This window comes from Miniopterus schreibersii (assembly GCF_964146895.1).
Source record: "Miniopterus schreibersii genome assembly, chromosome: 12".
NCBI lineage: Eukaryota > Metazoa > Chordata > Mammalia > Chiroptera > Miniopteridae > Miniopterus > Miniopterus schreibersii.
In genome coordinates this window covers 57,737,405-57,764,740 of record NC_138112.1, presented here as the reverse complement: position 1 = coordinate 57,764,740, position 27,336 = coordinate 57,737,405, and the positions used below count along the sequence as shown (strand labels likewise).

The 27,336-nt window shown below is 47.2% G+C and overlaps 1 protein-coding gene across 4 annotated transcripts in view; it reads right to left on the bottom strand.

Annotated features, from left to right (window-relative positions):
• The window catches only part of LDLRAD3 (low density lipoprotein receptor class A domain containing 3), a 186,273-nt gene that overhangs the window by 125,922 nt on the left and 33,015 nt on the right, over positions 1–27,336 (bottom strand). The window contains exon 1 of one of the 4 annotated variants that reach the window (XM_081153014.1): positions 1,998–2,129. The exons of 2 other annotated variants lie outside the window; for them this stretch is intronic. In XM_081153014.1, the coding sequence (XP_081009140.1) occupies positions 1,998–2,058 (61 nt within the window). In that variant the 5' untranslated portion in view covers positions 2,059–2,129. Of the gene's footprint in view, positions 1–1,997; positions 2,130–27,336 lie in introns of those variants that run through there. One more of the 4 variants, XM_081153013.1, reaches the window with a different exon arrangement.

Here is a 27,336-nt window from a genome sequence, read left to right as displayed (position 1 = left end):
ACAGGGATATCAGCAGATAATTTCACTTTAGAAAATGGGAGCTCCAGCCCACAAAGTTGACCTGCCTGAGGTCACACGGGGAGGAAAAGCCAAACTGAAACTTAAACTAAGGCCTCTAACCCCTAAGGGAGCACCAAGGTCACTGAACTGCTTGCCAAGCATTCCTGGAGGTTTAGAACCAAGCCCCAAGGCTGAGATGCAACTTCACTGAACAGAGTCACAAAATGTCAAGGCCCTCACCCAAAAGAGCTAATCCTCAGGCTAGAAAGCAAACAGGGCATGGGGGCAGGGTGCTGAATTCATCCACCAATGGACCTGGGGGGAGGGGGGTACTGATTTTCAAGGGAGCCAGAGCCTAATCCATCTGATGGGTCTGAGCCAGTGTGATCACTGGCCCGGAGATAAGGAGCCATCTGGAAGTAACATGGTCTTAGGGTAAAAGGAGAAAAAAAGACCGATCCTTCCAGAGCTCCCTCCTGAGACGTCAGTGAGCATCTACTGAACACTTATGACCAGAAACTTGTGCCAGGTCTTAAAGATGGAAAGATGAAACCTCGGGCTGGAAAGTATGTATATATGTGTACACTAGTGATTTTATTGCCATGGACTACGAGGGGTGTCCACACCTCCTGCTTGGGGGTAGCCGGAGTAGAGGAGGGCCCGTGAGCCTCTTCCACAAGCTTTGCCAAAGAGAAGCATCTCATTCCAGACCCCTGACATCACATCTTTCATGCCACTGTTTGTGAAAAGTGCTATTATTTTTACCTGGAATGTCCTCTGACCCGTGGGGTCCCCTAGCGAATCCCTACATGCGCGTTAGCACACAACTTCCGTGCCGCTGTCCCTCTAGAGCGTTCCCTGACTTCTCCAGGTGGAAGTGAGATCTTACTCTCTGTGTGACTACGGTACTACTGGGGTGATACTAAACATATCTGACAACTGGAACATGTGGGCAACAATCAATCAGAACGAAACAGTCACAGGCAAGCAGAGCCACACCAGCCCAAGGACCATGGATATTACGGTAGACCAGATGCCCTGCGTGCTGAGTTAATAATGAACGATCTCCCTACTAAAAATGAGCTTTCAGAGTCCACTGAAGAATTCTAGAAGAGCAGCTAAAGCGAGGGACCTCACCTCACCCCAACTACCCTCACCAGCACCCTAACAACCCTACATGTCCCTCTTCACTGTGTCATTCCCTAAGATGGCAAAGCACCAAGTCCTGCATGCTGGTCTCCACTGCCACAGCCTCAACTCCAGCCCAGGTTGCCCCATCTCTTACCAGGTCACTGCCACAGTCTCCCGATTTGGCCTCCCTGCCATCCTGCACGTCCCTCTCCATGGCCAGAGGGACCTTTCTAAAGAACACATCAATAATGACCCTTCCTTACTTTAAAAAGCCATTGAATGGTTCCCCACTGTTCTTAAGATAAAGTCAAAATTCAAGGCCTTAAGGAAAGTTTCGAGGAGAGAGGTGGAATCTGCAGTGCATGCTGACAGATACACAGATGGAATGTAAGAACCCCTCAGGCGTAGAGGAGGACACAGAGCAAAGAGCTCAGCCCAGAACACTGAAGGGTGTGGAACAAAAACAAGCTGTGGTTGTTGGGAACTGTAAACATAGTGTGCTACTGCGTTCCCTCTTCCACCAGCCGGTCAGACACCACTCGTCACGGTGCTCTGTCCACTGAGCCCACACTCACTATCAGATCCCTCTCGAGACCCAACTCTTCGGAAACTGTCCCCCACCCTGAGAAGAATGTGAAACCAGTTCCTCGTCTCCAGGTGAGGGCTCTAGATGGTGGAGAGGGGGCCATAGGAGAAGAACCTAGAAGGACAGCAGGTGCTAGATCCCGGCCAGACATGGAACATACAACCCAGAGAACCCACGCGTTCGTTCCAGCTGTTTCCCAACAACTGCTCTGATCCCCCCAGCAAGCAGGGAATTCTCCAGGGCTCTGAATATAACCGTCACTCTGTTTTGTTAGAAATACCTCCACTTGCTTTTGCAGCGCTAGCTCCTGGAAGGCAAGCTCCCTGAGAAGTCGCTGCCATGGTGAAATCTTGTTCTGATAAACAGGTTTCCGGAGGCAGAAAATGGGCGAGATTAGATTCCAAAGTGCTTGCTCTGAGAGTCAACAGGCTGGCAGCAGACGGGCTTGACAAATGAAAGGGTGATACAGAGACTTAAACACCATGTCTGTCACATGCAGGTGGCCCTGCCAGCCACAGGGCTCAGGGCTCTGCAGGCAGACCAGGGATCCCCAGGGCCTGGCGACTGACGACACAGAGGAACATGCTTTGTGCATTTTCAAGTGACTCAATTATGCATGCAAGGGGCACAGAACCTCGCACTTTAGGGAAACGACAATATCATCAAACTCAAAAGCATGAGGAGGAATCAAGGCAAAGAGAGGTTCAATCCCATTGATCCTGTCTTCAAAAATCTTCCCCAAACCCATCAAGTGTGCCTCACTCAGCTGATACCAGTGAATGCAAGCTGCCAGTGGTTCCCAACACAGGGCGACTTTGGTCCCCAGGGACAGAGGGAAGAATCTGGAGACATTTTGGGTTGTGGCATCTATTGGGCTGAGTCCAGGAATGCTGCTGCCCATCTGCAAAGCACAGGGCAGCCCCTCGCAGCAAAGAATCGCCCAGCCCAAAATGCCAATGGGGCCGAGGCTGAGAAATCCTGGCTTTAACCAGCCTCCCAACCTTCACTTCTCATTGCCCCCAGTTCCTTCTCCTCACAGCAGACAGAGGCTTTAATATGCTACTGATGGCTTCTTGGTGCCCTTACAATAAATCCAGAACTCTTGCCATGGCTGACAAAGCCCAGCAGGATCCAGGCCCCGCCTCCCTCTGCAACCTCATTTCTAACTATTTCCTGGAACACAAATGTCCTTCCTGCAGCAAGGCCTCCAGGCATGCTGTTCGCTGACCCCGGGTTCTTCCACCCACCTCTCCCTGCGCTATGGGTGTTAGGGCCTGAACTGTATCTTCCCAAAATCTGTATGTTGAAGCTCTAACCGCCCCTAGTCCCTCAGAATGTGCCTAACTTCAGAGACAGGGTCTTTAAAGAGGTGGTGAGTTAAAACGAGGCCGTGAGGGTGGGCCCTCATCCAATCTACCCCGTGTCCTTCTACAAAGAGGAGATCAGGACACAGACAGGCACTCGGGAAAGACCATGCGAGGAGACAGGGAGAAGACGGCCATCTGCATGCCAAGGGGACAAGCCTCAAAGGAAACCAGCTCTGCCCACACTTTGATCTCAGACTTCTCACTTCCCGGCCTGGTTCACTTCTGTAAACCATCCAGTCCGTGGTACTGTGCTATAGCAGCCCTAACAAACTAATACATTTGACTAATGTCACTCGGCCTTAAGACCTCAGCTTTACGTCACTCGTTCTGAGATCTTGCGTTGACACCCAATCGAAAGTTGGTCCCTGTTTTCCAGTCTGGTATTGTCCTGTCTTCCCTTATCGCAACCTGTGCTGACCGGTGTGTCTGCACCATCTCCCCACTGAGACGGCACATCCCGGAGGGCATGGGCCACTGCCTCATCCAGCTCTGTGTCCTTCACATCTGGTGCTCAGTGGGTCCCCCATGAACAGGTGTGGTCGCTCCAAGAAGAAAACCAATCGTGCAGTTACCGGCTCATCTCCATCCCCAGACTCCTCCTTGGAACGTTCTATCCACCTCTTGCCTCATCCCCCTACAAGGTGAGTGGGGCCTGTACACATATAGTTAAAAATGAGGTACATGAGGGTGTCTGGATCTGTGCAAGTAAATGACTACCCTGTCTGCTTTAAAAGAGGTGAGAAATCTTTCCACCCCGACAGCAGGACTTTCTCGTGGCTGAAATATTTATCCCATCTCAGTGTCTGGGGACACATTTAGAATCCAAAAAGACAAGCATTAGCACAAAGTAGGCTAGCTGGGGCTTCTCCTCCTCCCTTCTCTTTTTCTTCATTAAGCTGAAAAATGAAAAAGAGTTGCCCATGTTCACTGCAGCACATCACTTACTTAAAATAACTCCACCATCTCTCCAGGAAAAAAAAAAAGTTCCCAGTCCTCCCCCACTGGACAGAGGCAAACAGCCCACTGCAGCAGCTTCTTCCATAGTTTCTGGCACCCACAAATTTAGATTCAAAAAGAGAGCCGAAACTGGGGCAACTGCAAAAACTCAGACAGCTGCTGCAGTCTGCCCAGCTTCTCCTGGAACGGGGGATTAGTGATGCTGACTTTTCCAGCTGAGAAATGGGAATTCCACTCCAGCAGCTGCAGTCCTCCCCATTCTCTGCTCTCCCCCCCGCTCATCTCCCGCCCCTCCGGGATACCCTTTGTCAAGACGCAGTAGAGAACCAACATCTGCAAACGATCCACAGGCCCTGAGTTCAGATTTCTGCCCAGTCGCCTCTGTTTTTACCCTCTGCTTCCTGACAATCCAGCCTGCAGGCTCCATAAGCAACGAAAGCAAGACACACAAACATATGCGCAGACACACGTGCGGCTTAGCATTCCATTTAGCAGATCTCGAAAAGATCTTCCCTAAAACCTCCCTGGAGAATTAACACACCTCTTCCCACTGCCTGGTGCCAACAAACACAATGTTAGGAGGCCACTGAAAACAGCCATCTGTGTTCCCTTTGACTCATTTCTTCACACACAACACACACGTCCCGTGCAAAGCACCATGGAGCTGGTCTGGAACGAAGTGTTTGCAAACATCCCTGGAAAATCCCCGAAGGTCCCTTCAACTCCAGACGGCTCCGCATGGTGGCATCGGTGTCAGAAGGAATGAGAGACATCTGTCCCAAGCATCTCCCAGAGCCATTTGGTTCTCATCAAACAGACTGCTTCCTGCTGGAGTCCTGCTATGCAGAGCACTCTGGCTGCCACCAAAAAGGGAGCAGTCACGTGTGGATGTCTGAGCCTGAAGTGAGGACGTGCTTCTGGCTCCAAGTACCTGAGCATAGCCAGGTCCCCAGCTCTGTCTAGACTGCACACTGCCCTGCCCTGCGAGCTCATTCCAGTAGCCCCAGCCTCCGTTTACCCATCTGTTCAAGGAAGAAACTGGCGAGAAGGTATAAAGTGACTCATGGGCTCAGCCCAGGAGTGGTGACCCTTGGCATTTACAGATTTCATATTGACACCGTCCATGAAGGAAGAGCGTGTGTAATTTTACTTCAGGAAAATGTATGGGTGGTGCAGGTCACTCAGACAGTGAGTGGGCCTAGCCGTCCGCCCAGTATCCATACTTCACGCAGCTTCCTCCTTGGACTCTCCCACACAGTGTGAAGCAGCAACCGTCACACAGTGATAAACGCGCTGTTTCCTTCTTAAAATGAGTTAGCAACGGAAGCCAATGGTGAGTATTAATGAGAAAAGCAAAGAGAAAGTGAAAAGGTCTAGGAAAAGGACAGTTCTTCACCAGGAAAAGGCTTCATAAATCATTTTTGTCTTCTATTTACAGCCTCATTATGGGCTCGAAGCTGTTACTCACATTTTTTAGTTATGCTTCATTGCGTTTCATGAGGAAAATTATATCAGAGTGGCATTAATGCCCTGGGGATCTGCAGGGCTGTGATCCACAGCTCAGGGGCTGGGCAGCAACTCAGCAGGATGCTGATCCTCAGAGGGGAGCACTGAGCCCCGCCCACCCTGGTCCCATCCCCCCTTCTGCTCCGTCTAACAGCCTTTAAGAAATCAATCATTATTGATTGACTTTTCACTGGGGAAGATCTAACATCTGCTGAAGCTCTTAACACATGGCAGGAGTTTAACATCAATTCTCTTTTTATTCCTTCGCGGCAGCGCTATGAAACGGGCACCATGCCCATTCTGCAGACTAGGAAACAGACCAAAGGAGTAACTTGTGAAGTCACACAGCTAGGATGGAGGTCTCTCTGCACTCCCTTTTTATAAAAGGCCAGACAGTATAAACATTTTAGGCTGTGCAGGCCACATTCAAGATATTATACAGGTACTTATATAAGACGAAAGAAAACAATATTCCACAATGTTTTTACTGATGAAATTCAAAATATAATAATTGAGAACCATTTTCTAGAATACAGGTCTACTAATGAGAAGAATGAAATCCTTTCAGGGAAGAGGGCAGGTAACATTTCACTTGATTGAGGTTCAAAGTCAGTGTTCCCTATTATCAAACTCTATTGCCAAGTTTATCCTTTTGGTCAACTACTAAAAATGTTAAAACCATTCTTAGCTTGGGGACATAGGCCATAGCTTACCGACTCCTGAGCTAGAAGGTGGTAGGTCTACCAGAAATAACAAAACTGCTGAGGTGCCGACCCAAAGGCACTTCCTCTCTATCCCCTCACAGCCACCACACGCTAAAACAATCCCTGTGGTTTAGTGGCTGCTCCCCCACAAGGAAGACAGGGACCATGGCTGTCCTGTTCCCCTCTGTGTCCTCAACAACTAGCAAGTGCTAGGCACCCAGCAGACATGCAACAAATGTTTGCTGGCGGAATGAGTTGGGGAATAGAACCTGATGACTCCTAAGGACCCATCCAGCTGACACTCTCAAGTTCTGGGAGTTTATCTAAACCCCGCTTAAATCCATTTACATTCCATACAAAATACAAGGACGGGAAGTGAGACAGAGTCTGCAGAGCGCTCCTGAGCTCCTAGAAGAGAAGGAACAGAACAGAAGAACTCCGGATGAACTTTTCCGAGTTCTCTTGCCACACACCACGTCCCCGCCGAGGGCCAGCTGCATGTCAGGCCCGGTGAGAACCTGGAGCAGAAGCTGTCCCCCACGTGTTCTGTCTCTTCAGCCTCAATCAGCAGCAACAGCAGGAAGCGAGCAGCAGGCAGTGAGGCTAAAGTGAAGAGGACAACTTTATGACCAATTTTATCAGGCTTGCAGATAAGCCAGGCTCAAGAGAGAGCCAATCAACCCTGCACTTCAGCACCTCTCAGAAACAGCCACAAGGTCAAGAAGAAAGATTCTGCTCTGACCCCAAGTTCAGCCCGGCCCCATCTGCCCAGGGACGGCTGCCACAACTCTCAGTCACTGCAACCCTTCTGCAGCTCCACACAGAGACGCCCTTGCAAGGCAAACATGAGAAGTACCAAAGCAAATCAAAGAATAAAGACAGAAAACCCAAATGAGCTTCATTCAGGCCCCAAAGCTTATGTTCATGAGCTCAGGGTAAGGATTTCTGGAATAAGGCTCCATGAAGGCACAGGCCATAAAGACTGATAAATACAACCAACTGCTTTAAAGTGTAAAACCCCTAGCCATCGAAAGATGCTACAACGTTCAAAGATAAGCCACTAACTAGAAGACGGTATCTGCCACATATTTAACCCACAAAGATTGATATCTAGGCTTTTCTTATATGAAAACACAGCCAACCTGGCAGAAAACTGGAAAGCGCATATAACCAGGTACTTTCGCTGATGAGCAAACTCAAACAGCCACTTAATATATACTCAAGCCCCCTTGTAATCAAAGAATGAGTGACGAAACTGGGAACTTCTCTTTCACACCCATCAGACTTGCAAAATTTTGAAGTGTGACCACCATAAGTGGCGAGCTACAGAGTAGGGAGCTACAGGAACTCACACGCGCCCGTGGTGGAGGAACTCAGAGCAGTGTGGCAATTCCTAGTGCCGCTGAGGACACCACTGCCCTTCGACCCGCCCAGCCCTCTCTGGTACACACCCTAGGCCTGGGGAAAACTGCACAGACAAGCCTGAGAACATTCAGGGCGGCACTGCTGTAATACGAAACTGCAAGGCACACTAAATGCCCATCGAAAGAATGCATGAAAACTCAGGGTTTGTCCACACACAATGGAATACTACAGAGAGCTTCAATCTGCTGACCTGGGGTGGCATGAATCGACTTGGGGAAATCTGAGACGCCTAACACTTAGTGAGGAACACAAGCTGCACAGTATCACAAATCAATGGATGCATACAGGTGTAAACACCGTTTTGAAAATGTACCAGAAAGAAAAACACCCAGTTCGGGAGAATGGTTACCTGCTGGCAAATGGGATCAGAGGTACACAGTGAACTTCAACTGGAAGGTTTCTCCCTTTAAAACAATCTGAAGGAAGCATGACACAGTGCTAGAATTCAGCGAAGCTGGGTGGAAGGCATGCGGGCTTTCTTTGTGTGACTCTCAGTACTTCTCTCCATCCCTTAAAAAATGTCTCATTAGTAAAACTTATTATAAAGAAGAAAAATCATGCTAATATTTGAGAAAAATCTATGAAAGACATATGGAACTGTTTGCCACAAATATTCTAGCTTCAAAATCCCAATCAACTATAAAGAATGAGAGATAAAAAGGGGGCAAGTGTTCACACTGGGGGGAAAAGAGCAGAGGCGAGGACGCCCACCTGGGAGATTCGCTCTATGGTCTATTATGAACTCTTTTCACTTTCTGAAAGGCAGCAACAGTTGCAGAGCAGCGGTGGACCGGGAGGAAAAAATAAACACATTTCACAAGCCAGATTTACCCACCCACCTTATTAAGCCATGACATTCCAAAAATAAAAATAGCCAGGCCTAGCCAGAAGGTCAGATATTTTTTAAATACTAACTCTCTGAGACACTAGGGTGGGAAGAGCCGCAGTAACAATGTCTTTCTCAGAATAGTCCCGGCCATCTGCCTCTTCGCCCCTCAGCATGGGGCTGTGGGAGGCTGAGCAAAGATCGCCCAAGCTGAGGCAGCCAAGGCTGATCTGGCACGTCCAGGCACAAATGCCAAATGCCCAATTCTCTTATCACTGTAACTGGCTGTGTGACTTCAGACAAGTGAGTTACCCTCTCTGAGCTAAAATTCTCTCCAGCTGTATAAAACTAGGGTAGTCCCACCTCCCAGACAGGGTGGCTGAAGTACAGAGAACTATATTTGTCTGTCTATCTATCTATAACAGATGGGGGAATAAAGTAAGTAAAATACTTTATTTACTTGGGGTTCAATAAATAGTACTAGGATTTGTCACTCCTTCCTTCCCTATACACACTTCCCCTGACTCTCATCATAATGCTGGTACTGTCAGTGGTACGCTGAGAGGGCTGGGTCCCTTTTCTCTCCCTGCCTCCCTAGAGAGGGTGCGGCCTGGGTAGGTGGGAAGCCTGTTAGATTTGGGGCTGGCTGGCTGAGACTCATGGTCACTTAGGTCCATGGGGATAGACGCCAGGCTTTAAGAAGACAGTTAAGGAGCTCACAATGCAACCCTGGCTGTGTGTCTTCTAACACACAGTCTCAGTTTGATTTTTCCTAAGAAGTAACTAGGCCTGCTTGGACCACTCCTCGGGCTCTTGAACAGCAGCCAAGCTATAGATATGAACCCATCCTTCCAAACAAGGTGGTGATGAGGCAGGTCTAAAGGGAAAGGCACGTGGGATTCCCCACTGGGATCTGGGGGTATCTCTCCACCTCCCTGCGCTCAGTTTCCACCATGTGTTAAAAAAAGGGCAATAATAGATGACATCCAAGTTCCTTTTCAACGCTCCACTGGCCATTCTTCTTTGTGTGGACACAGACCAGTTCTCACAGCAGGCAAACACTCACCACCTGCCCGTCCTAGACACATTCTTTAGCATTTAAACATAATACCAGGATTTATACAGAGTTCCTCCTCTAAAGAACCAAAAACCTCCCTGCAAGGCAGGCACTAAAGGTACTCCCCCTTTTTAAATACAGAGAGACTAAGACCCAGAGATCAACCAACCTGGCAAAAGGCAGGGCTGGAGTTAGCCTGGGAAGCCAGGTGTCAGCCCCTGGATCACACTTGGTTCTTGCCTCTGCGCCTCAGAACTCTGACTGCCCCTGCTGCCCCCTGGGAGATGGCTGGTCCCACACTCCCGTGACCGGAGAAAATCACCTCCCAAGGGCCAGCAATCAGACCTGCCTCCCATTCCCTATGGATTCAGGGCCTCCCTGCTCACTGCTGTTATCCACAGCCTTGCATCCTGTCTCAGAAGACGAATGACGGGTTTGGCTTATCACTTCCGATTAGGAGAGAAACTCTGCCAGGGAAATCAAAAGCGCCGGCCGGTACCACTAAGCAGGAAGGGAATGCGTCTTTTTAAATTTTTTTAAGTAGCTTTAATCCACTAAAGCACTCCATTCACTTCTACGGTCTGCTCATGCGGGCACCCTCCCTCCGTGCTGAGCCCGACAGCGGGCCCTCCGTCACGGGGAATTAGCTGACTTCTTGAGCAAATGACATCTGTACGTCTAGCAAGTGCCAGCATTGAGCAGCATTTATGGCTGGAGTCCCCCTTCTGTGTGCGTGTCTGAATGAGCTCAGCTTTCGGAGGGAGCAATTTACTTCTGCGAGAGACCTGTCGGATTTGGTAAATCAAAGGGCCAGAACCTTGCAGACTAACTTGTTCGGGTTTTCCAGATCACGACGGGTAGCTTCTGACAGTGCAGAAAACAGAGCAAATGAAAAACTGAAGAGCGATTACAGAGCTCCTCTCACTAGGGCCAGCCCTGTGGCCCACAGGCTCTGAATCTGAATTCCACTCCTTCAAGTTCAGGGAATAACTTGACTCTGCCTCAGTTTCCTCATCTATAAAATGAAGATGGACCCAACCTGGATAAGCTCCCTGGGTATTTTGTCCATCTTGGTACTGGAGTCACGTAGTCACAGATCTGAAAATGTTGTAACTCATTCATACCACAAAAACCTCTTTGGGGAAAAAACAGATATTAATAGAGGCCATAAGATTAGCCAGAGTTCATGTGTTAAGGGTATTACTATTTCCTAATGAAGACTTACTATTACATAAAGACTAGGTGTAATGTAGGTGCATAACACGTCATTACATCAGACATGTCATTATAATGTACAGTTCCGTGATGAGTAATTAGAGGAAGGGTAATCTCGAGAATAAAATGATCCACTCTGAAAGGAGCACAACAGAATCCTACCAGGAGAGAGGTCAGGAGAAGGGTGCTGCTCATTAAGAAACAATTTTTCAAGATATCAAACATGCCTCACAGAGTGACTCCAGTGGGATTACTATGGGAGCAGCTCAGCACGTACTCACCAGAAAAAGGTCAGTCATTGCTGGGATAACCTGTCCACAGGTTCAAACCCTATAATCTGTGCCATCTTCAATCCCCTGACATCCAGTTGGTTCCCACCCCCTTTTGTTTCCTGAATCTGTCCTCAGGAAGTAACTAGTGGCCTCCCAAGCCTACCAATCAGTCAATACAAAGGTTAATTTTCAATGTTTACCTTATGTACAATTCTGCTGCCCTGGACCAACTGACCACTCCCTCCTTCTTAAACTCCATTCCTTTGGCCTCTCCCACACATCTGGCTCTCTGATTCTTCCTCCTCAGTCACCTTGGAGGCTCTTCTCCCTCAACAGCCTTCAGCGTTCTGCCTCCTGTCTGCTTGAGAGATAGATACATCTGCCCTGTATAAGCCACCTCATCTGCCATTAGGTTCAACCTCCAACTCAGCTCTCTTCCCTTCAACTCCATGGAGGGATGGAGGGATGGAGGGATGGAGGGAGGGATGGAGGGATGGAGGGAGGGATGGAGGGATGGAGGGATGGATGATGGACAGGTGAATGGAGGGATGGATAGATGGATGGAGGGATAGAAGGATGAATGAAGGGACAGAGGGATGGATGGATGGATGGATGGATGGATGGATGGATGGATGGATGATGGAGGGATGAATGGAGGGATGGATGGATGGAGGGATGGAGGGATGGAAGAATAGGATGAATGGAGGGATGGTACTCTTCACCTCTGGATTAGCTTGAGCTTAAACCAATAATTCTCCATGGTTCAAAGTAAAAATTCAAATGTAGCCCAACACTTTAGACTATAACCTCAGAGGTAAGAGCTTGCCTTCAAAAGTCTTGGGCACAAGGACTATGTATATGACATGAGCTGTCAACAATATCTGACATAGTTGCCCATGAGGCAAATCCAACATTCTGTATGAGCCATTCTCTCAGAGCCAGCTCACAAGAAATCAAGGCTGGGCACAGGTTATGGAGAGAGGAACCAGGCCAGGTGCATCTAGTCGCTGGAAACACCCATTAGAGTCAACCCTCTATTTCTGCTCTGCCTTGGGTTGGAGGCAGTCCCAGCCAAGCCTTTGGGCCTCCATCCACAGGGAGGTTAATTTCCCCTCTCCCCGTGTTGAATCCCAAACCATCAGCACCCTACATTTGGCCTTTGTTTGTTTCTTTCTGTATCCAGGGAGTAGCGACAGCTGCACCAAAGACAGTGGCATTTTGGGCTGGGACTGTCATCCAGAGCAGGCAAAGAAGCAAGCCCTGTGAGGGTGGTCTGGCAGCACAAAGGGGACCAAAAGGGGTTTAGTCAAGGGTCTTCCTTGGTCATTAATGGCCATGGGAGCACTGGGACCCCAGTCCCAGCCTACCCCCACTTCTGAAAGCCCTGGCATCCTTTGAACCAACAGCCCAGTTTTGTTTACCAATATGGAAGGTGGCAACCCTCCAGGGGCTCTGGACGTGAAGAGAAGAACACTGGCTCCACGTGAACCTGCCAAGAGAGTTTAGGGAGCAACACTGATCTAGGAAATGCCAGCAGCATAAAGAAACATAATGAACAGAACTGCCAACACAGCTCAAGAGACTCCCCCGGTCCCTTTTGTTGATCAGGTGCCTTTATGCCAAAGACCGGAAAGACCATGGTTTTTAAGAGAAATGAGGCAAGGGATCCAGCTTCTCACTGAACATCCACGATAATCAGCTCTGACGGGAGCCAACCCCTGTCTGGCACAGCTCACTTCCCACTTCACATCACGATCCATGCCACGCTGTACTAACGATAATGCATTTACAGACAGCCGGGACTCTCCAGCCAGGAGGAAAAATTCACCTAATTAAATAAAAACAAAACAGAACACCAAAGCCTTTAACCAGTGCCAAAAAAAAAAAAAAAGAGAGAGAGAGAGAGAGAGACTACTTGATCTTTTATGGAGCTTCAGAGCCAGGAATGCCAATCAAGATGATTTTTTTCCTAAACGGATCTTTTAGAACAATCCTCTGTGTCCCTAATTGCAGAGAACTCCTTAGAAATCAATAAGAAAATTGCCAACAAACAAAGAGAAGAATGGATAAAGGAAATAAACATGTCACCAAAAATAAAGATAGCTAATAAACAAATGAAAAGATGCACAACCTCACTGGTAGTTACACAAATTCAAGTGGAAATGCCATCTTTTAAAGGAATCTGATCAGCAAAAGTTAAAAAGATGGATAATATTAGAAGCTGGCATGGATGTGAGGAAACCAGCACTCTCATACTACTGGTGAGGTTATAAATTGAAACCCCCTCTCTGGGGCCATTGGGCAGCACCCACAACTATTTGTTACGAGCTTACCTTTGGACTCACCAGTTCCGTTTCTAGGAATTCATTCTTAGGAATATAAGCATAGAGAAACCCATAGAAGGCTTTTCCTTATCTTTACATTATTATTTGTAGAAGCTCAAAAGAACTTAAATATTGACCCCAAGAGGGAGATGAATAAATGTGATAGGGTGTATCCACACTACAACACTCAGCCTTTAAGGAGGAGTACTCATGTGGAAGGATTTCTACAATGCAGAGGGGGAAAGCAAGCTACAGAACCACATGGATAGCATGATCCATTTTTGTTTATCTCTAGAGATGTATGTGATAATATACAGGCACCTGTGTTGATGTTTTATCTGCAATGTCCGAGAACATACACTCTGAGGGAGGGAATTAAGAGGCCCTTTAAAAATATAGGTATATTTTCCATTGGCATCTTTGCTTCAAAATGAATTTCTTAAAGTATCACCACAGTAAACATGCCTGGAGAACTTTTAAGAATAACCAAGATGATCTGGGGGAGGGGCTGCACAGCACCACGCATCACACACACACACAGGCTCCTTTAAGAAGCAAAAGCCTACAGGGAAAGGTCATCCTACTCACTAATGCTCAAACTATAAAAAAGACAAAGCATTCCTTGAAACTTAGGAGAAACATGTTTGGGTAAGAGTACTTCTACATAGTCATGAAACCAATAATCCCAAACATTGGCCCAAACTAAAAATAAATTTTTTTAAAACTGAATAGGAAATCATTTGGAAACACCTGTGGGTGGCTGCTTCTTATTCTGGGAAGTTGCCCCAAGGAGAGACTCCCTTTCATTCCCTTTTAGAACACAAATATATTCTACAAAAGAGGTTAGGAGCCACCTTTCCACGGTCACATGTCTGTCTCCCCTCCCTTGTGCCCATGAGAGGCCCCCACCCCAGTGGCCTGTGTGGGAGCGCAGGGGGCTTGGACTCTGCTTAAGGGATAGAAATTTAATTTGTCCTCTGCGGGGAATGCAGCCTGTTTCTCGGAGGCTTGCTTGTGTTCACTGTAAGCCCACAATTATGGCTGGCTGGACTCCTGCTTCCACACTACTGGGTCTTCCAGGTGGCATCGGGCCACGCTTTCTCTGGAAGACAGAAGAGCTCATTCAAGGGCGCCTGGAGAGAGAGTGCTGCAGCCTGGGGCTCAAGGCTGGTGGGGCGTCTGGTCGCCAAGGTTTCAGAGTTGTCCTCGCAACCCAAGTGGGTGGAGGGTCATCCCACAACCCGCCTCCTGGAAGGGGGGACGGAAATTTGATGTTTTTCATGTTGAGCAAAAGGAGCCAGACACTCTTATTCTTGCCAGTTCAAAACCAGGCAAAAGTAATCTATGATGTTGGAGTCAGGATCGGCAGTGGGGGGACCAGGCAGGGGCACAGGAGGGCTCTGGGGCATTGGTAGTACTTTGTTTTTTGATCCGAGCACTGGTTCCCCAGATAGTGTTTACTTTATGAAAATTCATGCAGCTCCCTACTCAACATCTGAGCGTTTTCCAGTATATATGTTAAATTTCTGTAAGAAGTTTACTTAAGTAATTAGAGGAAATCTTTCGAACACGTGGCTGGCTCACAGGCACTTCTCTGTCCATCCCAGGGGGAATCCCTCCGTTTTTCCCCTCTACAGCAGGAGCCAACAGCAAACTCACTGGTCCCAGTAAACGCCAAGTCCAACTTACGCCAAGTGACCAGTGGGGACTGGCAGTATGAAGAGAGGGGAATGTCCAGCACTTTTTAAAATTGATTTGCACATTTCCCCCTAATATCAAAACAGTCCCACCCCTCTTCCCCAGGACCCAGAATGGCATCAGCCACACCCTGGTAAGCCCCAAGCATGCAAACATCTCAGGCCTGGCTCGAGGCTCTGCGGTCCCATCCACTGAACTCGGCCGAAGCACACGCCTCAGGGAGGCATTTAGAGAAGTCTGCACGGCTGCTCCAGCTCTTGTTCCAAAATACATCTGAACCTGGCTGGGACTCCCCTCCGACAAGTCAATGCCATCTCTCATTACCTTCCACCTCTTCCCTGAGCTCCTCTGGATATTAGGGGTCTTCAGTGAAGTTTTCCACATGGTTCATTCAGGGTTCCCCCCCCCCTTTTTTTTTTTTAATAAAAGAGGTTTCTGTTTATCTTTGACAAAAAGAAAAATGTAAAGCTTATAGGAAATTAGGGAGCAAAGCAATGGAGAATGATTTACATTCGATGAGCCCACGAATTAGGCAACTGAACACGGGTCTCTGGCCAAGGCCCAGTGACAAGTCTGACTCTGGCTTTCTCTCTCTGCCTTGCTACCATGGTTCCTTCAGAAAGGACCACTGCCCAGATGTTCAGGGAGGGGGCCTCAGCTCCTGGAAAGGAGGGTGGATCTTAGCTCATGGTAAGGCAGCTGCCCCTCCGCTGAATGGGGAACAGGCGAAGCAAACCCCCAGCCAAGAGGAGTCTCGGATTTTAAGAGCACTCTGCTGTCACCAAAGGTGCCAGCCCACATCTGTATACTGCACACTTCTAGTGACTTCGACTTGGCAGGCACCGCAGGGACCATGATTCAACGTGATGCCCTTCTGGCCTTTTCATTTGAGGCCAGGTTGGTATGCCATCCATTTGTGTTCTCTACACAGATGCAATCCGTTGCCCTCAAGCACCATTCTGTCTGTCTGTCTCTCTCATCTTCTCTCTCAGATCAGCTATCTTGTGTTCCCACAAAACAAACAGCATCTGTTCAGACTTCAGCAGAGAGCAGCTCAATCTCCTGACACCTCCCCCACCCCAGGAAAAATCCTGAACTTGGGGTCAACACAGAAAGGCCAGTGCCAATCTCAGACTCCAGCGAGCAGGGAGGCGGTAAGGTGTGAGCGGAACACCTCAGGCCACACTCGCCAGGCCCAAGAATCACAGACCCACAGTTCAGCAGTAAGTCACAGATCCAAAGATCACACCAGGAAGCCTGAAACAAAAAAAAGAACCAACTGAAGACTTTTTAAAAAAAAAAAAAAAGTGTCTTTATTATGAAGACAAAAGGTGGAGCCAGCAAACAGGGCCGTGCATCAGCTCAGCCTTCCAGCGCCTCCCGGGTCCTAGTAGAAACACACAAAAATGGGGAACAGAGCCAGGAATGGATCCTGACTGGGGGGTGCCAGCAAAACTGGCGAGTGGGAGGCAGGAAGATTTCAAGTAACAGCCACTGTCAGCACCCCAACCCCTCAACCGAGGAAAAGCCTCAAACATACTTCTTTGGGGGTTACAAATGAAGAGAAAAGATTTTGCAAAAACACCATCCAAAGAAACAGACATCAGCCCTTCGAAGCCCCTGCTTGTGAGCAAGCTGCCAAGAGGCTCAGGGGCCCCACGAACAAGCACATAATTTCAGGGAAATGTTTGTTTTTACCAAACTTCCCTAGGAATCGGGCTCTACTCCTCAGGACCTCTTAGAGAACAAGAAAGAAGAAAGCTGAGGAACATTTAGAAAACAAAACATTTCCCAGAATGTCCACACACATAAATAGGAACAGCATTCCTGTCTCTAAACATGCCAAATAAAATCATCTATGGGCGAGCCAATGTATACACAGTAGATCTTTTTATATTTCAAAATTAATAACCCTTCAGAACTATACTGGGGAAATGAGAACTTAAACATAGCGTGAAATTCTGTTTTCTGCCCCCAGCACCAGGGTTTTTTTCTTTCCACCTTTTCCATCCAGTTTTCTTATTCCTGTTTCAAGTTCACATCTTTAAACAAAGATAGAGTACTCAGAATCCCTCACCTCTAGTAAATAAGGAAGAATCCCTAACGTTAGACTACAGAAGGAAGGCAATCTAAATTTATTAATCAACAATGAGAAACCATCATCAAGGATAACAGCAACTAAAACACAATTTTAGACACCTCTGCAGACTCTGACTAACAATGCTAGTGACAGGACCCCACTGGTACTTTGTGCTTGTTGTTTCATCCACACTGCATCCCTGCTGAGTAGCTTTTACCCCCATTTTACAGATGAAGAAATGAGGTCAAGAAGACAAACCAGTCAATGAAAACTAGGTGCAAATCAAGGTCTATCTGGCCCCTCAAAGCACTCTCTTATCTACCACCACTGTGTTCCCCAAACAGCTACAACAGGGGCCCCTTCTTATGAACACATAAGCTGCAATTACTACAGTTTTCTCTCCACCCTTTCAAAGTCATAACTAAGTACTGTTGGAATAGGGGAACTCCTGAAACACAAATCCTGACTTAATTATCCATTTGAAGTGCTGGGGGGCCATCCAGAGGTGACACTGGTCCATGTGGGCAACAGCTGTATTCTCATTGCCAAAACACTTTGGCCAATGTTCTCCTTGACAATGACATTACGTTGCCGCATTGGGTCCACAGAACGTGATATTTAATATCTACTCAATGCCTACTGTTTTGTGGTAAGCATTCATTTAACTAACTGATTCATTCATTCACCCGGAAAGAACTTACTGAGCACTTGGTATACGCAGGTCGTGGGAAATGTAAGGTTTGAGCATGTTCAAAGTCTACTGTTGGTAGAAGAGAGGAGTGTGCCCCTAAATGAAAGTTGGGAGTTATAAAGGCCATGAGATGGGACCAGGAAACGGGATGCAGGAATTACTGGGAGGAAATGTTAAAGCTAAAGGTTGTGAGGAAGATCAAGGGGCAGAAGGCGGAGAAAAGCTTTAAAAGCTAGAATAGACTATGGACTTTGGACTTTACTTTGCCCATAGTAAGAAAGCAACAGCATCAGTCTTGAGCAGGGAGTGACAAAAGGTGGATAAGGGTTCAGGAAGGTTAACCTGGCAGCCCTGCGTTGAAAGACATGGGGGAACAGGAAGAAAATCCGACTCAGGAGCTATTTAAAAACTGTAGGCACCTATTTGAGAATCAAGGAGTTGGGCCTTACTTTACTAACTCCAACATATATTCCCCCTTCTAACAAAAAGTAGTACGAAAGGCTGGCCAAACTTAAAATAAGTAAATCTATTGAGTCTCTATTTGCTGAAGGAGGAGACACCCAGCCATCAAACTCTGGCTTTGGAAAACAGCAGATGGTCTTTTTGGCAGCAGATCCGCTGTCCTAGTTATAGGTTCTGCTCAGGCTAATGCTCTGCGCTGTTTGCATTGCTTCGGCCCGGCCACGGAGCAAGGCGCAGGCAATCCCCACAGGAGCAATCAAGGAAGCTCCACTGGGCTCCACATTTGAGCACTGGGATAACCCAGACACACAAATACACCCGAGTAGATTACATTCTTCAGTCTGCTATGCTGGTCGCATTTGGGGGGGGGGGGGGCCTGAGCACACTGTAAACAATTCTGACCAGTTTCATTCCAATCTTCAAAATCCAAAAGACAACGGGGGGGGGGGGGGGGGGAGGCGAGCAAGGAGTAGAATCAGAGAATGATATAAATGGCTATGGATGCAACACTGGAAACTTCCTGATTCTGGTTACAGATTTCTGGAAAATAACTGCTCCGTAAGACAAATAAAACCAGCTTTTTGAACACTGTGCTTTCCCAGACCTGCCTTTTGATGTGCTCCTTCCTGCAATAATAATACAGAAGCTCCTGCAGGAGATGAAGTGACTCATAACATTTTCTGCATGGATTCAATTTCTGCTACGTTCTATAAACAAATCAGAAAGAGAGTGAATGGCACCAAACCATTCATGAGGCAGCACAGGAGGAATTATGATAGGGGTGGGAGACCCATTCTTTCCCAGTTTCATGTCACCCTCCCCATTCCACTTTACCTCTTTCAACAGAAACCTTTGGCAGGGGAAAATCCATCTCTATTCTAATGGAAACTCATTTTTCAGGTATGTAAGGGGAAAGTAATGCAGGACCACCTTCTGTCTTTTTTTCTTGCCCTTCTTATCAGCCAGGTGCCCAGGATGGTCAACCAAATCCTGCCAATGGAGTTCATCTAAAGCCCTGCCCATGAGGACTGCCCCTAAACCCACAGGCCTGAAGTCCTTTGGAAGCATCGGATTTCATGAAACAAAAAGGTCAGTCTCAGAGCAGAAAAGGGAGTTTCCTAGGAAGTGATGCCTAGATAAGAAAACGAACTCTTCAGGAAAGTTCTAGGAAGAAAAAGGTAGAAGGGGCCACAGAGAGGAGCTGGGGGAAGGATGGACATCAGGACAGTACAAAATCCATTTCACTGGGTACCAGGAGGCAGGAGGGAAGCGCAGGTGTGTACTTGGGCCTTGATCTCAGAGGGCTGCAGGAGGCAGAAAACACCACAGTGGAGGGAGATACCCGGCCCAGTCCCACGGCCTCCTGCAGGAACAGGGGTAGGACCGGTTCCTTTCTTAGGAAGACAAAACAAAGGCCTCAGTTCTCTGACCGTGTTTACTAATATTTAGCCAGTTAAACTCGGGCCCTTCCCAGTTGCAATGTACCAGCCCATAAAGGAGACAGCGGCACACATGCACACACACACACCATATACATGTGCCACACGGGCACACATGCACACCCACATACACCCACGCATACACGTGCGCACACACACACACAGGCACACACATATACTGAATGCTCATTCTCTCATGCCCCAGGATTGGGATACCTAAGAATAAGCCATGTATTAACAAACCCAATCTTGCAATGGGAGCATTTAAAGCTCTGATCCCAGGCCTCAACTAACTCCCAGGGGAAAGAATTTCAGTCTCTCTCTCTCTTTTTCTCTCTCATTCCAGATTATAAATTCCTCCTTGTACTTGTTAAGACCTGAGGAGGTCCCATGGCCAAATAAGAATCCCGCCCTCTTCAGTGAACCCTGAGGCTGGGCTGAGTGAGCCTTTCTTCAGCTCCAAGCCCACTCGGATCAATAGCACCAACTTGTCCAATCTGCATTTTCAGGACTCAGGGTACACACACAAATGGGTTTTTGAAAGAATAAAGGATTCTACCCAATTTGTTTACCACTTCTGCCAGGTTTGTGTAGCGAAGCTTCTTTACAACTGATAAATAACATTGCCCCCCCCCAATATAAATGCACTGATAATTACCATTTATTGAGTGTTCTCCATGTGCCAGATGCCTTTACAAACATCTAATATTTATAACAGCTTTAATCAAAGGACTCATTAGCTCCATTTCACAAATGAGGAGAGGTGGACGACTCTAGGGGTAAAAAACGGCCTGCCCAAGGCAGCATGGAATAATCGAGGATCTGGGATTTATACCAGGGCTTGGGGCTGCTACCCTTCATTTTATCTCTGCTGGATTCTGTCCTCTGGCCACAAAAACACAACCACGGAAAAACCCAGCCCCCTACAGAACAAGCAGCGTGCATGTCAGCCCACGTGATTCTTCGGCAGGTTTCCCAAAACAAAAAATTTACGAGGATTTTACAAAATCACTGGTCTGCAGAGGCTGCAAAGTGACTTCCAGTTTTAAAGAAGAACAAGGATCTCCCCAGAGCCGATTATTAGGGCTGATGCAGCTCATAAAACAGGCCATAAAACCATTTCTGTTATATTAGTTCTGTGTTTTCCTTTTCCAGGGGCCTGTCAGAGATGCTGTCCAAGGCCTGTGGTCCACCCACATCCAGGAAAGCCTGTACTTGCATCTTGGCCTCTTTCCTTCCTTGCCCTTATCAGAGACTCTGAAATTTGTACAAAGGAAACATCATTAAGCAGCCTCGTCTACCAGATCTCAGATGGGTCCCATGAGCCGGTTCTAATTTACTTAAATGATTGAGATCTCTGTCTCCCAGTTACTCAATCCTGCAATACCGGCAGCCAGCAGATATAATTGCAAAGCAGGTAGGCTAGACTCTCCAATCGGCCCATTCGGTGCCAGCAAACCTTGCAAATTACAGGGTATAAATTTAGCAGGGTGGGTCCTGACACACATTCCTGCAAATTACATGTTCCCTCGCTAGTAGAAAGTGCATTAATTACTTCGGGAGCAGGCACTACTTCCCCTTATGCCAGGCTTTCGAGAGAGCTGCGAGCACCTCAGAGTCATCTCTGAAGAAGATGAAGGCATAAATAAGTAATGCTGGGTGGGGAGGTGGAACTTTTCCAAAGCGCTTGGCATTAGAATTGTTAACTTTATCCCCGCAGGTGGGGAGAGTCACAGTGTGGCGTTGAGGTTGGGTTGACCAGAATGAAGACCCAAGTAAGGGGCAGGTGGGGCTGGAAACTCTGAGCAGGTGATGGTGTCACACAGCACCTTCCTCTCGAGCTAAAAGTGCTGCTTCTCCTGCAGCACCGGGCACCAGGTAGGTACAGCAGGGCGGATGGGTAGGAAGTGAGGTCTGCATCCGAGGGCTGGAGCCCATCAGATGTCACCCCATGTGACAGAGCAGGCACTACCTATGTGCCGGGCACTGAGCTGGCTCACAAAACCTGCGTCTTTATAGGATCTGTGACTACAGCCGCACAAGGAAGGAGGAACCAGTGCTGACTTTACAGAGGGGAAGCCCAGGCTTGGACGGTTAAACACCTGGCCCAAGGTCACATAATCAGAGACCAGTGGAACCAGGTCTGGGTGACTCTCAAACTCGTGCTCTTAAACCTCAGGAGCTGCAGCATCTGCTGAGGGGCTGCCAGCCCAATGTTCATCAGGGCTCTGTTTGGGGAAGGAAACAACACCACACACCGATCTGGTGCCTCCTATGTCTCGAGCACACATCTCCGGGCTTCACCAAGGTTCCATCTAATTCTCAAAGCAACTCTGGGAGGTGTCCCATCCTCTCAATTGTACCCACGAGAAAACCAAGGCTGGGAAAAGTCAAGATCATCCAGCTAGTAAGTAGCCAAGCCAAAATTTTAACCCATCTACATACCTCCCAAATTCAAATCCTACATAATTTAGGGAGAGGAAGGATTTAAAAGATCAAATTGCTGGACACGAAGGAGAACATCAAATGGAGCTCCCACAAGGTCCCAGGGCCTGTACTTCCAGGGGGAAGGGGAGTGAGCAGGCTGTTTTCCAGTCACAGCTACAGCAGACACGGGTGGTGGGTTTTTGTTTGTTACTCAACACCCATTTCTCCTGCTTTACCGGAATCACCTCTCCCCCATTGGTGATGTAACAGGACCGAAATAAGGGTCCTACACTCTCCAGGCAAAGGGAGAGGCCACCTGATCTAAGCTGAACTAAGACAATGCTCTCTCCTGGAATGTGGCTCTTGAGAAGAGGGGCAAAGACACTGAAAACATCCCATTCCTTCCGAGAAGCAGGACGTGGCGGGGCTCTTTTTACATAAAACCAAGTCTCTCTGATGCTACTCTGTTTGGAAAGCTCTTAGGCCTCTTGGCTGGAGGGACTTGTACTTGAGCGGGAAAGCAAGGCTAAGGAAACACAGGTAACATGGAAGAAAAGCAACACACAGCTTCCATTAAATGTGAAAGTCGTCTGCACTTACACAGAGGAAGGGTATTAGAAGAGAACATGACTGACCCCAGAGGGGACACGTGACAAGAGAGACTGCCTGGACCAGCCAGATAAGTTAAGATCAGCCTGGGCTATCACAAGAGCGACTAGTCACAGCTAGATTGCTGTCCCATCACATCTAATATTGATAGGACATTTCCTCTTAGTCATAATAATTTGGTGGATTAATTAAACTTGGAACTCCTGAGCACTCAAGGTCATGACCTCAATCCCGTCTTCAGGAAATTGCACATTCTTTGTCTTAATTGGAAATGTGTATGGTTTTACCTAATAAAAATGTGTATGGTAACCTAATATCATATGCAAGGTTACCCTGTACCAGAGAGCCCATAAATAAAGTTGACACAGTTGTATAGGAAATGGCTGTCCCTACATTAATAACCGTGTAGGATGACTGTGAGCTTCTGTGGCATAAACGCCACCTCATTACGCAGGTGGTCCCTCTCTAATTCTTTTCCACTAAAAAGGGGGAAGCAATGGGGTGGAAAGATTTCTAATTTACAGAAATGACTACAGACGTTACACAAATAATACCTAGTAACACGTTATCCATACTGATGCTTATAATAAACAAAAACATGAAAACAACACAAATTAGGGAGTGGTTAAATAAATTATGGAACATCTGGACAGAATTTAATGCAGCCGCTAAAGCTGCTGTGGAAGACCTGGTGGCTACAGGAAGCACAGCCCAGTGAAGAGGGACACTGTGTGGTTCCAAGAAATCAATTACTATTAGAATAGATATCCTAAACTAGGAGACAAGTAACATAAAAGCCTACTGTTTCCATAACATAGATTACAGGGAATAAAGCTAATAAAAATTATGCTCACCAATAGAGTTGGGGTAAAGAAGATTAAGGATAAACTGAAACAGAAATGTTTTAATGAATAGAAAAATGTTCAGTATATATAAAATGAAAAAGCTTAAAAACTATACACTCACACCATATAACATGGCTGAAAGGTAACACACCGATTTTTTCCTGAATGGTAGCATGACTGATGATTTTTGGTTTCTTCTTTCTGATTAACTAACTATATCTTCAACAACAAATGACAGTAAGAATAGCAGTGTTATTTTTCAGAACTTTAAGGGGGGGGTGAAGACCATCCCAGAACCAAACTGACATAGGGCTAAAGCAGGTTGAGCTTTGACTCTGAAAAAATCAGATATTTTTAAATTTTATTAAATTTAATGGAGTGACACTGGCTCATAAGATGATATAGACTTCAAGTGTGCGATTCTATAATATATCACACTGCATTGTGTGTATTCACCACCCAAAGTCAAGTCTCCTTCCGTCACCACATATTTGACCCCCTCTCCCCTTTACGACCTCCCTCCACGGCCCCTTTCCCTCGTAACCAGCGAACTGCTGTCTGTGTCTATCAGATTTATTTGTCCTACTTGTTGGTTTGTTGCTGTTTTATATCCCAGTATAAGTGAAATCATGTGGTTCTTGACTTTTTCTGTCTGATTTACTTTGCTTCTCATGATATTCTCAAGATCCATCCATGATGTCACGAATGCCAGTATTTCATCAAAGGTATTTTTTTATAAAGAAACTACACATTAAGGCATATACGGAGCTCGTTATTTAACTCGCCCACAGGATCTTTCTGTACTAAGTGGCATCTCAGTGTGTGACTTGGCAACATAACAGACACTCTACATTTCAAACAGTGTGCAGGGCACTCAAATCACAAAACGTCACCGGACTTCTCCCTGACCTGTCAGACTCTGGGAGACAACCACCTTCCCCTCAGAGTGATTTCTTTTTTCTCCAAGCTCTTTTTCCAACCATGATCTGCTTTCCGGGTACCAGTGACCAGCTAGAGCAGGCAGCCCGCAGGTCTGGGTGAACCAGTTCTACCACTTCAGCAGCCAACACTCCGGCCTAAAGGCTCCACCAGAACGTGACCGCCCACATCCACTCCTCCGCTCTCCCCAGGTCCTGCAGCTCGGATTCACCCCCAGGCCCCTTCCCCTGAACTCTGAACTCCGGGCCTCATCCACTCTGCCTGGACCATTATAGCAGCTTCCCACCCAATCTCGGGGACCCCGACAGGGCTCTTACCCCCTGTCACTTTTCACATTGAGGACTGATCATGTCACTGTCTCTACTTCATGTGTCCCAGCTCCTACATCCAAAACCTCACTGGCTGGAAGATCCGTGGCCTGCACAACCGAGATTCCATCTACCTTTCTACCGGTATCATCCAGGACATTCCTCTCCACAAACCAAGTCCCAGACACCCCACATACTCTCTCATTCTGTAAACATACTTATTAACAATATGAAATACTTCAAGTGGACAAAGTAGTACAGATTTCAACAAAACAGATTCTCATGGACCCAGACCTCCAAATTCACAAACATTCATATTTTGCCAACTTTTCAAAGTTTGTTATTTGGGAAGATCCTTAGTAAAAGAAGGTCATGAAAACTGAATAAAAGTCAAAGCAGATATCTGCTAACTGCTAATAATGACAGAGAAGGGATCACACAGAAATAAATGCACACATTGTTACTGGTCCTAAAAAATATGTATTTGCCATAGTTGCTATCTTTTTTAAGGAATAAGCTACTACTGAGATGGAGGGTTGAGAGCAGCCTCGCACCCATCATCCATTCTCTTTCCACTTTCCCCAGAGGTAACTACAATCTGGTGTGTCTTTTCTTTCCATGTTTTCTACTTTTACCACATATGTATAATTCAGTTGTGTGTATTTCGGATCTATAATTATGTATATGCACACACTATATGTACCAGATGGACAGACAGACAGACAGATAATCCCATTTTGTGAGGTTTTGAAATAAACTCAGGTGGCACATACCATATAGATCCTTCGTTATTCCTACTCTAAATTTCTTGAGAGATCTATCCATGTCAGTGTGACGATCTAGCCTATTCATTTTAGTTGCTACATAGCACTCCACTTTATAATAGTACCATCACTTATCTACTCAGTCCCCAGATGGACACTGAGGCCATTTCCAACGTTTCACTACTGTAAACAGAGGTGAACAGCCTCGCAGGAATCTCTGCAGGCACAAGCAGGACCTTCTCCTGAGCGACAATGCTAGGTCCACAGGACACAGGGCTCAGCCACCCTGGATACTGCTGTGCCCAGGGAAACTGATGAGCGGGTCACCATGGTCGCTGGCTCTGGACCCTGACCACTGCTGACTGAGCCCGAGAGGACCATAGACCCAAGATGGGGTGACACACATGGTATTGTTGGAGAAGATGAATGGGTGTCCCACATTCCTCACTTGGGGTCTTTAGAATTAAAGGCTGGCCAGGGTGCCAGGGAAGCTGAGCTGGAAGAGCCTGAGGGAGACGTGGGACTGCGGTGGCCTGGACATGAAGCCTTGAGGAAGCAGTAGGTGGGGTGGGGACACAGCGGGCATGCAAAGAGAAGCCTACAACACCTAGAAGAAGCAACCAGGCAGGGTCAAGAGAGATGGGCGAGGAGCAGCCTCAGTGCTGGAGAGCAGATCCTTGTTAAATGTGTAGAGTAGGTCCTCATTAAATGTGTCCTGGACAAATGAATGACATGGGGGCTCCCATGAGCAAATGCATCTGCCCGAACTACTCTCCCAGGGCTTATACCAATGATCACATTTCAAAGTGGAGGTGACCAGGCCGAAGGATCATTTATCTCCCTAAAGACGCTAAGTGTCAGTTAAATTGCTGTATTTAATAGGGCCTGACTTCGATGGGCCATTGTGAACAAAAGCAATAACTGTTCCAGTAATGACCCTACTTTAAATTGCTATTACTATTACTGCACTAAATCCAAAGGCTCCCTTGAACCGTCAGACCAAGGCTCCAATTAGAGATCTGCCACCTTTACAAACCAAGGGCTAATCCTCTCCAGAGGTTCACTCTAGGGTTGTTTCTTTGTTTTGATCGGCCTGCCCAACAGGCTCCCAGGGATTTCACAAATCAAGCCTGATAAACAGTGAATATGCTGAGGCTGAGCATGGCGGGAAGACCTCAGAGAATCAAGCTAGCATTAAGTGTGTTTATTCTATTTCTTAGATGCATCCAATACTTGTTAGCCCCTGGGAATGTTTGCAAGCATCAAAGATGAGGGAAGGAGGGGAAAGGCCTTTATCTGCCACAACAGATTGTGTTTTCTACCAGACTACCAGACGCGATGAACAAAAGGCACACACGCACTGAAACTGGAAAACACAGGAATGTGCACAGCCCAAAATCAGCTCAGAGCTCTTCAGTTCAAAAGGGAGTGGACAACACCTCCTCAAGCCTCAGTGATTCTGGGACTAGAGGGAGGAGGGAGTGCGAGCAGAGGCTTATCAGGCAGGTCCACTCTTACACACTGTGGCTGCCTTCTTCTAGGGAACATCTCTGAGGTCACCAGAATGAGTCAACTCCCTTTGGAGAAGACCTGCAAACACAAAGGGCAGGTCCGTTGCCAGTTGCCATGGTGTCATCTCTGAATAACCTCTTTAGCTTTTCATCAGGTGATCAGTGAAGAGAATACAGCAGTAAAAACATGAGG